This window comes from Microchirus variegatus (genome assembly GCF_963457635.1).
Source record: "Microchirus variegatus genome assembly, chromosome: 15".
NCBI classification, from domain to species: Eukaryota; Metazoa; Chordata; class Actinopteri; order Pleuronectiformes; family Soleidae; genus Microchirus; species Microchirus variegatus.
In genome coordinates this window covers 10,854,965-10,869,941 of record NC_139816.1, presented here as the reverse complement: position 1 = coordinate 10,869,941, position 14,977 = coordinate 10,854,965, and the positions used below count along the sequence as shown (strand labels likewise).

Genomic DNA, 14,977 nt, shown 5'->3' with positions numbered 1-14,977 from the left:
GTAGTTTTTAGTTTTAGTTATTTATTCGTCATTAGTGTTATATCTTGCGGCTCCACAAAGCATGACACACTTTCCAATATCTGGTACCGTTTATTCAAGCACGTTTCTCTTGGGTATACTACTATCATAGCATGTAATCAACAAAGGTACTAATCCAAAGGTCATCACAGGTCCACAATACCACAATTAGCATTTATTTTCTTCTTATTAAATTATTATTAACCGTATTATCGCTGTACTGCGACACTGCTCCACAGTAAACACACACCTTTCATCTAATTTCTCTTCACAAACAACAATTGATGTTGTTTTCTGATTGAAATGTGTGGATAATTTTTAAGCAGCGGTAACCACGTTTGTCCCCGCTGCTCCTCGTCCTCTTTCGGTGTCTCCTCCTGCTCCTGGTGGCTCTGCATGCGTGGAAGGTCCTACTGGCAAACAGGAAGTGGATAATTCTAATTAGATTTATCAAGGGGGGGGGGGGGTCACAGACCGCACTAAACAAGGAGGAGTCCACTTTTCCTCGTTGTGTTTTGTGATTTTCAGTTGTGTTTAATTTGCGTTTGTGCTTTGTTTGTTATTTGTTTTGAAGAGTAAACACGGCAGAATTGTGAGCTTGATGTGGTAATACAGGCTCATATATGTATATGCAGACACACACTTTAATATAAATACATACACATATACATAGGAGTGTTTGAGGCAGTTATGTTTAGAAATTATTAAGAGAAAAAGTGCTCACTGACATAAATGCTCCCCAGGCAACATTAAATATGAAAACACAGAACAATATAGAACAAATAAATAATATTTACACACAGTCAACATCTCACATTAAGTTTATTATCGTGTATTTCATCGCAGAACCAACAATATTAAACAAAGGTTTAAGTGGAACACATCCAAAGGCAAGTTTCATTCAACAGTCATGGGACAAAAAAATTAATCTGTCATAATGTAAGACTGATATGGGTTTTGTTTTCATGTTTGCTCAGTCTAAACATTCATTTCTTGATAAAACGCTAAGTTTTGAATGTTTCAGGCTATTAAGACATGCAGCTTTCTAGATCGTTGGCACACCTTCGCTTTGAAATCCGTTCTGTCCAAATTAAACTCTTTCAATAGCCACAAACAAATATGTACACCACATAGCTCATAGTAGGTGGATGTGCGGGGACATTCCAGGGCCTCGGTCTTGAAGGACATGGTGATAGAAAAAAGGCTTGACACAGAGTATAGTGAGTAAGTACTGTAAGCAAGCTGTACAGCAGCGTGACAGTTATGAAACTGCGACTTTACATATCCAGGAAACACATGAAGCAGACTCACGAACAAGACTGACCTCCTGCAGGTCAATCGGAATATTTGCTCTTGTTTTTCAGCGTTTTGACCAGTTTTTTTTTTTCCAGGACAAATCCACCCAAAATGGCTGCCTTTTGAAACAATCTGGCAGATTTTGTAATGTGATATACTTCTGTGTTTTCGCGTGGGGCCGCAGTGCAACTCATTCCAAGGTTCACTCCGACATTGTCTGACAGAGAAGTACAGTAGATGTGGTTATGGAGAATGGACATAATACAGTTGGAGCAGCCCATAGAAAATGCTGCGTGAACATACATTATGCGCTCTGTGTGCGGTAGTAGCAAGTAAACATCCAGTCATGCTCTGAACGCAGAGCAGGTTTATCCTCGTCTCGCTTAGAAAATCAAAGAGATCGGCTTGAACCTATATGTAAATATGTGTATCCTGATGGGAGGGCTCTCTTCCAGAGTGACAAGGCCCCCATTCTTATGGCACAAGGGGTCAATTAATGTGAATCATACTATCGTCTCCACAATCACCACATCTCAACCTAATTGAGCTCCACAGAGTTGTAGAATCAACGCTGAGATGCATTGACGATGTTCTCGTGGACCTGGTGGCAAAACAACTCTAATCCTTTAAAACAAATTCAGTCTAAACCATTGGTTCTCAAAGTGCGACCCACGGGCCAATGGCGGCCCCGCAGAAACATTGCTGAAGGCCCGCAATAAATTACAGTTGATAGTTTTAATCCAGGAGCTACTAAGCTTGTTAAATGTTTATTGGGCATTACTGGATACAGACCAATAAGTGTAAACTGTAGAACTGCAATCTGGTCATTAAAATGATTACAAATGTGATTTCTTTCTGGTTTTTTTTCCTTTGGCAGCCCTCAGTCCAATGTTGGGTTCCTAAACTGGCCCTCAGGTATCAAAACTTTGAGAACCCCTGGTCTAAACGTATTATTTCCTGATCATTTTGGGGGAGACAATTATAGCAATAACAATTATCGTTTTGTATTGTATTGATAAGCTTAAGATCATATCAGCAACACTTATCATGATGTCGTCCAGTTTATTTTCCTCACATAAGCTGCGGCTCTTCCTAAACTACAATAAACTGCAGCAGAGAGCATTAACATTTGATTCATAATATGTCAAATATACATTCAAGTTCATAATATTTACACAAGTCGACTTAGTGTACTGGTGGTAAGAGATGAGAGTCCAAATCTATCTGGTTTTTTATTAGTTTAAACTGGAAATAAAATAAAATCCCAAATTGCTGAGTTGGTTGTGATGCCAGTTCTTTAACTACACTGCCATAGTAGGCACTTTGCAGGTCTTTGGCTTTCAGAACATTTTCACAGGGGGAAAAAAAACCCTTAAGAGCACAACAGGCTGAAAGAGGGGCATCAGCTCATCGATCATCGCCGATTGATTGCTTTACATTTGAGCGTGGCGTGCCTTTTTATCTCGGGGGGGAAAAACCCTAGAAGCAGTAAGGTGTGTTAACTTTGCAGGTAAAAAATAAAACAGGACGGTGCAGTGCTTGTGTATTGTTCACAGTTTAACAGAAATAAATAACTCAGCAGAAAGAGTATGAACAGTGCAGGTTGGATGGATGAAACCGTGACGGAGTTTTGGCTCGGAAAATCAAGGGAATTTTTTTCATTTACGTTTTAAAGTGAGTCTTCACCAATCAGTGTGGACAGTGGAGTGCAAACAAGGCTTATGAGCAATAAAAAAAAAAAAAAACGCTCTCTGAAAACAGCTGCTGTGTTTTTGTAAGTAAACCATAGGCTTTCAGATTGGCTGCATTATGGAAAACCTAAGCTGTTGAAATTAAGGCGTGGTAGCCCTTTTAGGGAGGGGGGGTGTGTCAATCTTCCACTGCGTTGTGGGGCTGCTGAACACAGCCATGATGCCTCCGGTGCTGCGACCAGAGGTGCCTTCGTTATCCCTCTCTCACTGCTGCGTTTCCTCCATCTCTCTGTTGTGATTTACTGACCATCAAGGCCCAGCGTCCTTCTCTATTTGTCCCCATTTAATCCCCAGCCGGGTCAGGCTCCCTATCGGCTCCCTTCTGTTCCCCCAGGCTGTGTGATCCTGCCCCACCGCCCTCTCCCTTTCTTGATCAGAGTGGTCAACGCCCCCACGACCCTTAGTTCAGGCCAGACGTTGTCACGACCCCCTCCTCAATGTGTGCTCCCAGCGGCGAGCGCTCGGACCCGGTGTCGGCTGATGGCGTCCTCCAGGAAACCCGCCACCTTCTCACTGTCCTCCTACGCACACATAAAAAAAAAAATAGAGACACAATATGAGGGAAAGTAACAATGATGGCTGACCCACCTGACCTGCAGACTGATACACCTTATTGATTTTTTTTCACATAATAAAAAACCCCACAGTTTGGAATAAATTGTGTCTATTTAACCTCTTCCTAACCTGTGGCCGGGATGTGGAAAGAGGAATATCAGCACCCTGACCAGCACTCAGAGTGAGACCTCCTGACAATAGATGTAGTATTATATGTATAAGCCTTAAAGGCGCCATATGTAAGAATGTGGCCAAAAACGGTTACTACACTCAAATTCAAAATACCGAGATCTTTTAGGTATTGTTTTCTCCGCCTTTGTAGCTCAGACGTAACTGGCAACCCGTGGTTGCTCGGCAGCTGAGACTCTCCTGACTGCAGTGATTGGTAGACGGCGGTAGGTGGCGCCACATGCCAAAACATAATTTAAAAACATAAACATGATTTGCAGTCTGCAAAAGTACTGTTTATGCTGTCTGCATGATAAAAGAACACTGGTTTGATGTTGTTTTTTTAAATCATAGATATGTGAGGACATGGATTCAATGTTGTTCAACAAAAATATATATTTTTTTTACCTCATTTATGAAGGCATAGTGAACAAGTTCACTGGCGAGGTCTTTGGAGGTGTCAGCTGAAAGTTTCACAGGAAATATTATGGTTATATTCAGAATATATAAACGCTGGTGGTACGTTAATGTAGACCAAAATTATGAATGAGTATTATATTATATACATAATATATTATACACAAACCCCCCCCAGAAATATAAATATTAAATTTTGTTTCCACAATAATTCATTCCCTGCATGTTTTACTCTGCATGTCTGCACAAATATCATTAAATCCTTGTTTTCTTGATAAAAACACGTTTATTAACTAACACCAGCCTTGTCCTCGCAGGTTCAATGATTCAACAACTTACTTGGGAGAATGTCGCAGCTGAGCTGCCTGTGAAGTTTGTCGTCCATCTTTAAGAACAAAGACAGCTGCAGGAAAATAACAAGGCCAGGTTTGAATCAACTGAATTAAATGTTGCACCACACAGAGCCAAAAAAAGAAGATCAATATGTTTAATTAAAAGCCCAACAGCAAAGATGTTGACCCTGAAATGAACAAAGTACCTGTAATACTATGTGACTCACATGAGTTTTGGTCCCTTCTTCATTTGACTCCAAATTACAGTGCATCTGGAAGACCTACAACAGAGAAGAAAACTCAATAAAATCAGTCAATCAGTGTTTGTTTCTCGATGAATCCACAATTAACAGATTACTGAATTACTCATCAACTATTGAAACAAATTTCTTTGATTTTTCAGCTTCCTGAATGTGAATATTTTCAGAGTTTCTTTGCTCCACGTAACAAAGAAATAACAAATGTTTTGGCCAATTTCTTTTTTTGGGTGAGTATAAGCCTCCATTATATAAAAATATAACAACTTAAGTATAAAAAGAACAAAAAGGGTGACAGAAAATTCAATGAAATAAACACTTGGGTCATACTCTCCACATCTCCGCTGACTTCATATAATCCTCATATCCCCAAACACTAATCTAATCCAGTTCCAGGTGCTCTCTTATCGTTGTCAATCGTGGACAGTAACCGTGGTAACCTCGTTTAAGTGACACGACGGGTGCCCACACACGTACAACTCAGCACTCAAAGAATGCAAGGAAACACAAATAAGGGCAATTTCCTGGCGAGAAAGTGCTGCTATGTCAGTTGGAATGTGAGCGAGCAGTGATCTTTGTTTTTAAGGTTTTTAATGGAAACTTGTTCGTACACATGAAGAAATGCAAAGTGGCAGTAAGTATAGTCATTAAGGTCTCTTCAAACTTCTTTTTCATTTCTCTTGTGTGAAGTACCTTAAAGGGATACTTGAGTAAGAGTACAAGTATCTTCACCAGAAAATGACTTTGGTAGCAGTTGAAGACACTTTTTTATGTAAAAGTAAAGTGAGTTTTTAAGTAAAAGTCTTAAAGTATATGACATTTACTGTACTCAACCCTAGAACACCATTGCCGAGTGGTTTTCACTCCAGCAAATACATTTATGTGATTTACATGAAAACTTTTTTCGAAAATATTTTGTAAGTTCAATTCCAGGCTCTGCTAATCTATTATGTGTCTTTGAGCAAGACACTGAGCCCCATGTTGAAGTGTGCGAATGGCAAGACTATGAATAGCTCACCAAGACTAGAAAAGCTCTATATAAATACAGACCATGATACCAACTCTTCCTCTTCTGATTTTATTTGGTAGTAATGAGTAACAAAGGTAGTTAGAGGAAATGTAATGGAGTAAAATTAAAAGTAGCTCTAAAAAAATAAATAGTAAGTAAAGTACAGATATTTTGTACTTAAGCACAGTAACAAAGTGTTTGCACTTTATTTGCACTATATTTATGCTATATAAAAAACACGTACATGACGAAGACACATGGAATAAAAACGTTGTCAAGTAATATTGACTGGGTAAAGTGTGTTTAAGTGACTTTAGTGAAGGGAGCAACATTTTATCATGTTGACAAAATGACAAAATGTACACAAACAAGTAATACTTGGGTGATTATTTGAAAATAAATAAAATAAATGCAAAATAAAAGTAATGCTAATCTGCACCTCTTTTCCCCTTTGCCACCTTCTCTCCCCCCTGTGAAGTATATTGCAAAGCCTTGAGATACTGTAATGATAAAATTGTTTTGTGTTGTGTATCTCAAACCGTTGTGCGTCTAAAACACTGACCTTCCTCGTCTCCGTTTCCTGCGGTTCGGGCGTCGGCGTCTTGACCGTCTCCACCTGCTCCTGAGACAAGGACAGGGCGCGAGGGACGGGATGAGGCCGAGACGAAGCAAAGTTCATTAACGGGTAAATCCCGTTCCTGACGAGGGGAGAAGAAGATGACGTGACGCCCGCTTCAGTCGTGAGTTTAAATACAGTAGAAATCAGGTCAACGTCGCTGCAAGTTTTACTTACTTTACATCCTCCAGAAACTTGTCGAGCTCCAAAGGCGACACGTGGGAATATCTAACGAGGACAGAAAGAAAAGAAAGAAACACAGCTGTCGTCGATCTATTGTGAGACATTCACAGGTTGCCATAGCGACGAGGTGGTTATTTGATTTTACTTGAGCTGAACTCCCTGTCTGTCCTCGTGTTTAATCTCCGCCATGACAGCGCTGGGGTCGAAGGACTTGGTTTTCTCCTCCACGCAGTTTTCTGGAAGCAAGTCTGTGAATGCAGCACAAATTTGGGCATAATTGTAAGATAATTAAGATGAACATAATCCTTTATTAGGCTTAGGATGGGGGACATTTGTAGGGTTAACCCTTTAACACCTAAAAACAAATTTTTGTGTTTTTGGCTTTTAATTTCTAGCATATTTTAAGTGTTCTCATGTATTTTTTAATGTTTAGTCTATTGTGAACAATACTCTAACACACTGACACACAAACGTGTGCTTATTGAAACTCATTCAAATCACGATTTTTGATGCATCATGACAAAACACATTAAGTGTTAGTGAGTTCAGCTTGATGCATTTTTCAATGAGATATAGTGACTTAAAGGTGGACCAAATGGTTGAGTAGTGCCTTAAAGGGTTAAAATAGGGGGTAAAGATATTTTTTCAAACCGTGTGAAACGCCGTGATTTGAACCTTACGGCTTATTGCGATTACACGTCAATCGAAGGCTCAACATTTGCTCGTCTACGGCAGAGAAAACGACAGCTCTGCCACGTGGACGTGAGGAACTCACACTGGTTATTGATGAGGCAGTGGGCGGCGAGCAGTTTGAGGGAGTGCACCTCGAACAGGACCCGGTGGAAGAGAAGGTCGTGAGCCGTCGGACGCAGCTTGGCTTCGTGACGCAGACACGACTGCGTGAACTCCTGCGGAACAGAAACGCGGCACCACGCGCAAACGCACATTTGTTATACTGAGGTTTCAAATAGAAAAACGTAGAAGCATGGCAGCAGAAGAGCGTGGGAGAGTGTTTCCTTTGTTGCAGAGCTGTACGTTGAAGACAGTATAGTGGTTCTGACACTCACTCTCATGAGAGGGTCTTCCAGAGATTGACCTGCGTGGGCGATGGTCTCTTTGGAGACAGCTGTGTCTCCATTGGCTTGGATCTCCAGTACTGCCATCTAGGGACACACACATAAAATAAAAAGACCAGTCAAAACACACAAACACTCGAATGAAAACACACACACATACTGTAGCTCTTTGACACTGGCACGGCTCCAGCACAGTACTGGTCCCTGAACTAAATGTTGAACCAGTCCAGTGCATTCAGACTAAAAATACAAATTTGGAAGGAAGAACACGCAATGGTGTGCAGGAGAGATCAAATATTTGGTCATCTCCTGAATTCCAGCTCGCAGAAACTCAATGTAAAACCCCAAAACCCCCTTTGTCTCAACTTTTTAGAGGAAAAAAACAAGGGAAAAAAGCGAGGACTATGCTGGAAGATAGCAGAGTCAGTTTGAGCCTTTGACCTCTGAGAGGCGCTAAAGAGTTCCTCTGGCAACTCAAAATCTTTATTCCAAGTGCAATATGTTTTCTTGCAGCAGCAAAGATCAGTTTTTAACATAATTTAACCCCACCGTCTGTGTCAGGTTTATTAGTTTGTTTTCTGTTTCTCGCATCTTTAACAATTTCCTCTTATTTCTATCTCTTGTTTTCATGTTTTAATGCAGGGGTCTCAAACTCAAATGACCTGGGGGCCAATGCACATCTATTGTGGTCAAGAGGGGGCCGGCCAAGAGAACAAAAAGTGTGTGGGGGGGGGGGGGGGGGGACAACCGTTCACAATATTGCATCATGATATCACATATAGACTTAAAGGTGCATTATGTAATAAATGTAAAGCAACTGGCCATAAAATCCTCCTAATATGTCACATAGACTCAGGAATAATGTTCATATAACAAACTGAACTCACCAACAACAACAGTACAGACAAAATATTTGCATAAAAAGCCGCCGAGCAACCAAGGGTTGCCAGTTATGTCAGAAAACGGAACCTAAAAGACCTCGGTATTTTGAATTTGAATGTAGTTACTGTTTTTGGCCATTATTCTTACATATGGCACCTTTAATAATACTATTTATGATGCAAAATTAAACAGACATTGTGTGAGTAAAATTCGTACCAGGAGCCGTTTCGACCACTGCCATTCGTGGCTCGGGCCTTAACAAGCGTATTTATACTGTATATGTAATTGAATGTTGTATATGATACATTTAATAATGGGATAATTATGACCAAATGTCTTATTATTACTGTTATAAAAAACATTGCTTTATTATATTCTATCACCTCGCTGGCAGCTGTGCCTCAGTTACACACTGTGTTGAGAAGACGGTGAGCTTGTGGGCCATGTTTTCATGATAACATGATATTAAGTGAGGGGCTGCATGTAATTGATTGGGGGCGCTGCATGTGGCTGCCGGGCCGCCAGTTTGAGAGCCCTATTTTAATGATTTTTGGTGTCTCTCTTTGATGCAAATGTCCACCTTGGAGGATAAAGTTCTATTCTATTCTATCCACCGTATCCGCGTAGCCACTGTCACATGACTGTGCTTTGAGCACGGCCTGCCAGTGATGGTGTAGGGAGTTTGACTCAGTCTCACTGGTTTTGCCGAGAACACCAAAGGTTCTGAAACGCGGTCACCGTGCCGGTGCTTTGACGATAGACGATAAAACCTCGCAGCAGCCGTCACGTTCTCACCTCTAGAGCGCAGATGCCAAACGAGAAAATGTCCATGGCATAATCGTCTTCACCAGCTAGACGGAGGAAAAAAACAGAAAAGGTTAGAAATTTAAGAGCATTACCCTTTATCCTATTCTCTTTTTTAAGGTGGAGGAAACAAAAACACACAATTTATGATGAAGTAAATCAGCTATATTGTCACATTCTGCTGCTTTTTGCCTTAAGGCCACAAAAGAATGATCCTCATCTTTGAAAGAAAAGTGGAACAATGGAATTAAATGTGCTAATATAGCTGTATTTTTGCATTTGTAAAAGGTATATTGCTTATTTTTTTCTCACATCCTATTATCCTGCTGCTGTAACAAGTGAATTTTTTCCCCAGAGTGGGATCAATAAAGTCTCAACTAATCTCGTGTTAATGAATTCCTGGAGTAAATCCTCCCAACTGAGAATGAACGAAGACAGGTTTGAACACCACTCCATTACGCTTGCCTCCGTATTCTGGAGCAAAGAAATGCTGATTCCTCTGCTCGTCGCGGTGTTGCCTCCCTTTACCGTGGATGCTGGCATCCGGAAAGACTATTTAGAGAAGACACAGATTTCACAGATAGCGTTAGATAGATCGGATTCCATCCAGTTTGATTAGATTAGATTAGATTGGATTAGATGACGTAAAAATGACAGACACAGTACGACACCGATGGAAACACAGACGAATCTACAACAAAATTATCTATTTCTTACCATTAACAAATAGCCGATGCCAAACTGTGGAAAGAAAATTAAGCATAATTTAAGATATTTATTCCGCTTTGTAAAAAAAAACAAAAAAAAACTTCAGAGAGCAAATTGTTAAATCCAGAAATCCACAGTCAAGCGGTCATTGCCCTGTCACTGTAGTAACATTAAACGCCCTGCAGGGAGCAGACCTGAGCCGATCTTGATGAGGCCGTTGTGCTGGATGAAGATGGTGTCACATGTCAGGTTGCCATGGATTATTGGTGGGTCGCAAGAGTGCAGGTAACTGTTGGTAAAAAAAAACAAAAAAAAAACACAATAATAATAATGATAAATGAATGTTATTAATTCAGAGAATATGATGTTTCATGTTAAAAATAAATAAATCAGTCAAAAATGAAGGCGTCAGTACTTGAGAGCTGAGAGGATCTGGGTGCACCATCTCTTCCAGGCCTAAAAATGAAGACATATTGTTTCACATAGAGAATATATCATTTATATATTAATTATATATGTAAGTGTGTAAGTATATTACAGTGTATTATTAATCCTTCATTCTCTGGGACTGTTGTTTTCAGTCAGAGTGCTTTTACATGGACGCTGTTTTGCTTTACTTGTGCAGTGTGCTTCTTCTAATTCTGAACTATATACAATCTCATTCAAATCATTCATTGCTTAAACAGAACTTGTCTTCTGACTATTAATGAGAAAAAAGAGAATAACCTGTATGAATAAAATGTTTTTCATACATTCAGCTCCAGGTGCGTTACAATACAACATTTATATATCATAAAACACATTAGAGAAGTGTTAGAAAGTGCAAAATTAGATTTACGAAGAATTAAGTAATCTGGCTTTAATAATACACAATAAAATAATTAAAAATCTGATGTAAAAGGCAGATAAAAAAAAGGGCAAATCCATCCTGTGTCACTGAAATATTTGTCTGAATATTAAGATTTTAACCTTGCCCGTCACAGTTTTCATTTAGTCATTTTTGGTGCATAGATAAAAGTAGTTTATTTGCTGTTTAATTTGTGGCTACTTTGGGTGCTGTAAAAAAAACAGCAAACCTGAGCGTTCTTGGTTGGTGATAAAGTATTAACCCTCTACAGGGCACTCATTGAAATACTTGGAAATTAAAAACGAGACCCTTTTCCTTGAATGAAAGTCATGTATGGTTCCTTATATAGAAGAAAAACACAAATAAAGTGAAAGGAACGTTATTTTAGAAGATTCTAGAACAGTGTTTCCCAATCCTGGTCCTGGGGATCACCGTCCTGCATGTTTGAAATGTTTTCCTGCTGATTGAATCAACTTTCTATCGTTGGTTCTTGAGATATTACTATATGACCGTACTTTTTGCTTTCTGGAACTGCACTTGACATTTTGAGCGTCTTGGGCCTCCAATGATTGGTCAGTTTTCATGGTAATGTAGTTGTGTTTCTAGAAGTTACCAAATACAGTTCTTTGCCCAGTAAAGGGTTAAAACAATATGAGATTGAAGAGGTTGCTGTATTATTAGGAGCTTTGTTTGTGAGTAAATTAAATCAATTCCATAAAAGGACTTGGGAGCACGAAGAGAAGCTGACAGAGGATTAACGTCAGAGTCATGAACAATATACACACTGTATACGAGAACAATACGTAGGTCTGTTTTAACAGAAACACGGGGGCGTACGGTTACATAATCCCTAATCCGTCTGGGAAAATGCATGGATGGGATTACAGTACAGTGAGCAGAGTACAGTAAAAAAAACAACAACACCAACCTTCACATTCATAGACTTGTGGTTCTTCTTGGTTTTCTTCAGGAACTGCTTCAGGCTGCCTGACGACATGTATTCTGTGATGAATATAACCTGTGGAGAATAACACATGTTATTAATGTGTTCATAATTAAATAAACCATTTAAAAATAAATTAAAAAAACAGCCTCTTACTCGAGCCTGGCTCTCCTTCATGTCCAGCCAGTATTTGTGGAACTTGACAATATTTGGGTGTTCGACCTGCATCAGGTTCTCAAACATCTCCTTGATCTTCTCCTGAAAAAAAACCAGATTATGAACAAGACCATTTTTTTTACAGTGTAAAGGGAAACGCATCACATTTTTACAATAAACTTCATGTTACCATGTGAAACGTCTTATTTATTAGCAGTAATATACTTCCTAATATAACAATAATAATAATAAAAAAATCAATAAATGCTATTAACTCCAGATCCTGCTGTTATTTCTGGTTTAATTTTAATAACTGTATTTTCATGGCTTTTCTTTTAATTTCCTCCTTCTTTCCCCCCCCCCCTGTTTTCATTTTGTCGATTTTGGCAAGCGCCTGGTAAAGAGAGAGAGTTTTAACATGTGTACTGGACGTTGATCGCTCTTTTATTATGTTTTGTACCCGAGCAGAATCCTGGTTAAGCTTTTGGCACAAGGTTCACGATCCCTTTCAAAATATTTAGTCAGGTTCCAAGATTGCAAACACGTGCGTGGATGCAGGTGAACCCTCCAGATAAATAACAGACAATAACCGCTATGATACTGGTAAATATGTTTATATAATAATATGGCAACATAGTTAACCCTCTCAATACCGTAACTCCTCGACCGTTTGTGATATTTATAAAATTCGCGGCGATCCTCATGTTTAGGATAAAGCGGTAGAAGATGGATGGATGGATAGCAGAAAGCAGAGAAATAGAGCTTTGCGCCCATATACTGGTCATTACGGTAGCCCTCGGGACGTCCGCGGAATAACCGTAGACAAACTTGTCTATTCGTGGACTCACCTCCTGAGCTTTGAAGACCTTCTTGTCAGAGAAGAGCACTTCGTTCCACACCACCTCCACTCCCTCCTCTGTGTCCATGGCCAAAGACGCACTCTCCACCCCTGGGACATTTCCTTGGCTGACCTGTAGGAGGCAGAGAGGAGCAGAAAGTCTCAGCGCGATGCTAACACAACACGGTCTGCAAAATCTCACATATGAAAACTAATGTATAGACTTCAAAGAACTTATATGCGAGTTGCACATCCTGAAGACATGGAGCAATATCAGGATATTGACCTTTACTGTTTGTTTAACATTCACACTTGAAAGACATGGATTAAATCTGATTATTCTTCTTTTTTTTTTTTTTTACCTTTTTATATATGTTGTACATTGACAGATGTGAAAATGCACGTTTATTACTTATTCCCTTCATCTTTACTGTCCTTGCTGCTGTGACACTGTACATTTCCCCATTGCAGGACTAATTATAAAGGACCGTCTTATCTTATGGCTGAATCATTTGGGTAAAATATCTCCAATCTATTCCAACTTTATCGACAAAGCCCTTTAAAAATCAACATCGGCTGAAACAAAGCGCTCTAGATAAATAAAAGATCGAAACATAAGACCTAAAAGACCTGAAAACAAACAATAAAACAATAAAATACTGTTAAAATGGACAGTATCTGTGGTTTTCCTGAAAGATATTGCAGTTCCATTCACATTCATTCATTATATATAATTTTTTAACTATTATAACGTACTGCATGGGTGAGAATATAAAGAGCTGTATACAACTTGTTTGCATCACTTTTTTCAGATTTCCTACAGACCATTTAACAATCAAAAATGAAACCTCTGCAATTCACAAACTGTGATTTTTGCTCAGTCTTAATTCTGCACCTAAAACACAAAATAAAGGAACAGAATTGAAGCCTGTGCCGATTCAAACCTATACCGTTTGGATCAATAAGTAACTGTGCAGAATGAAGACAAAGGCATGGGAACACACTGGTGAAACTAACACACACACAGCAGTCGAGCCATTACCAAGCATTTGCTGAATCACTGAACACAAAAAAAAAGCACAAAATGATGAGAAAATCACCCCCCGCTGAGATTATAATATCTGCTAAAAGCTGCAGATAATCCACTCACTCCAGTGGCTTCCATTTGTGAAAAGCCGAGTTTGTGTATTTAGTGTTCAAACGTCATCAAATTCAGTTCAATCAAATACATGGAGATGATAGGAAATAAAGAAGGGCTGTAATATCATAGTAAAACGTATCATAAACTATCACCTGTTAATTACATTTAAAAAATATATATATTACCATAATGTTGCCATGACACTGATTGAAGACTCTATAGCTATAAATGACATTAGGGAGGAGACGTTATTAGTACACAAAGTCCATACGACCATACTTTTATTGTGAAAATCCTTGCTATCGCCGTAGTAGCATCACTATTATAAGTTTGAACTGAACTGTGCTGTGAAGTGTGTCAGGTAAAGAGTTCACTCAGGTTGTTGCCAGAACACGGACGAAGAGCGACAGCGTGAAGAGCGAGGATTTGGATTAACAGCAGGCAGAGACGGAGAAGTGGATGACGGATTTAGGGAGATGAGACGCACGGGCACAAGATGGAGGAGGAGGAGGAGGAGGAGGAGGAGGAAGTGAAGCAGAGTGATGCAGCAGTGGCTGCGTCTAAAACCTGGCAGACGCAGACGGCCCGCAGCTCTGTCACTGCATGAGGCTGCATTTATGCAACGAAGCCCTGAAGACCTGCTGCTGCTGCTTCAGCTGTGAAAAGCTGATTTCACTGCTGTTCATTGTTTATGCAGCAGAACTTAGAACTGGGTTCAAAGTCCTGTTCTAATAAGCTCTAAACATGATGCAAGAGCCTTAATCCTCACTAATAACACATGTTGTCTAAGGGGGAAAGATTAGTTAGTTAACGATATTTTTTATTACATCACATAACCTTTGTTTGGTTCTAGCTTTATGATTACGAGTATTTCTTTATTTTTTACGTCATCTATTATTATAATCTTTATAAAGATTTAAGTTGAGTCTTACCTTAAGTTTTCATGGTACCTTGGTGTTAAAACCCAAAAACCAGGCAAG

The 14,977-nt window shown here is 39.4% G+C and overlaps 1 protein-coding gene across 1 annotated transcript in view; it reads right to left on the bottom strand.

Moving 5' to 3' along the window:
- Positions 1-941: 941 nt before the first annotated feature.
- Positions 942-14,977, bottom strand: part of nrbp2b (nuclear receptor binding protein 2b) — a gene marked incomplete at its 5' end in the record, with an annotated part of 47,417 nt that continues 33,381 nt past the window's right edge. Inside the window, 17 exons of the mRNA XM_083901755.1 lie at positions 942-3,586; positions 4,197-4,252; positions 4,545-4,608; positions 4,765-4,818; positions 6,366-6,501; positions 6,597-6,647; positions 6,748-6,850; positions 7,378-7,510; positions 7,670-7,765; positions 9,356-9,411; positions 9,824-9,916; positions 10,082-10,105; positions 10,267-10,361; positions 10,488-10,528; positions 11,848-11,937; positions 12,019-12,120; positions 12,867-12,989. Coding sequence (XP_083757881.1) covers positions 3,500-3,586; positions 4,197-4,252; positions 4,545-4,608; positions 4,765-4,818; positions 6,366-6,501; positions 6,597-6,647; positions 6,748-6,850; positions 7,378-7,510; positions 7,670-7,765; positions 9,356-9,411; positions 9,824-9,916; positions 10,082-10,105; positions 10,267-10,361; positions 10,488-10,528; positions 11,848-11,937; positions 12,019-12,120; positions 12,867-12,989 — 1,404 coding nt within the window. The 3' untranslated portion in view covers positions 942-3,499. The remainder of the gene's footprint in view (positions 3,587-4,196; positions 4,253-4,544; positions 4,609-4,764; positions 4,819-6,365; positions 6,502-6,596; positions 6,648-6,747; positions 6,851-7,377; positions 7,511-7,669; positions 7,766-9,355; positions 9,412-9,823; positions 9,917-10,081; positions 10,106-10,266; positions 10,362-10,487; positions 10,529-11,847; positions 11,938-12,018; positions 12,121-12,866; positions 12,990-14,977) is intronic.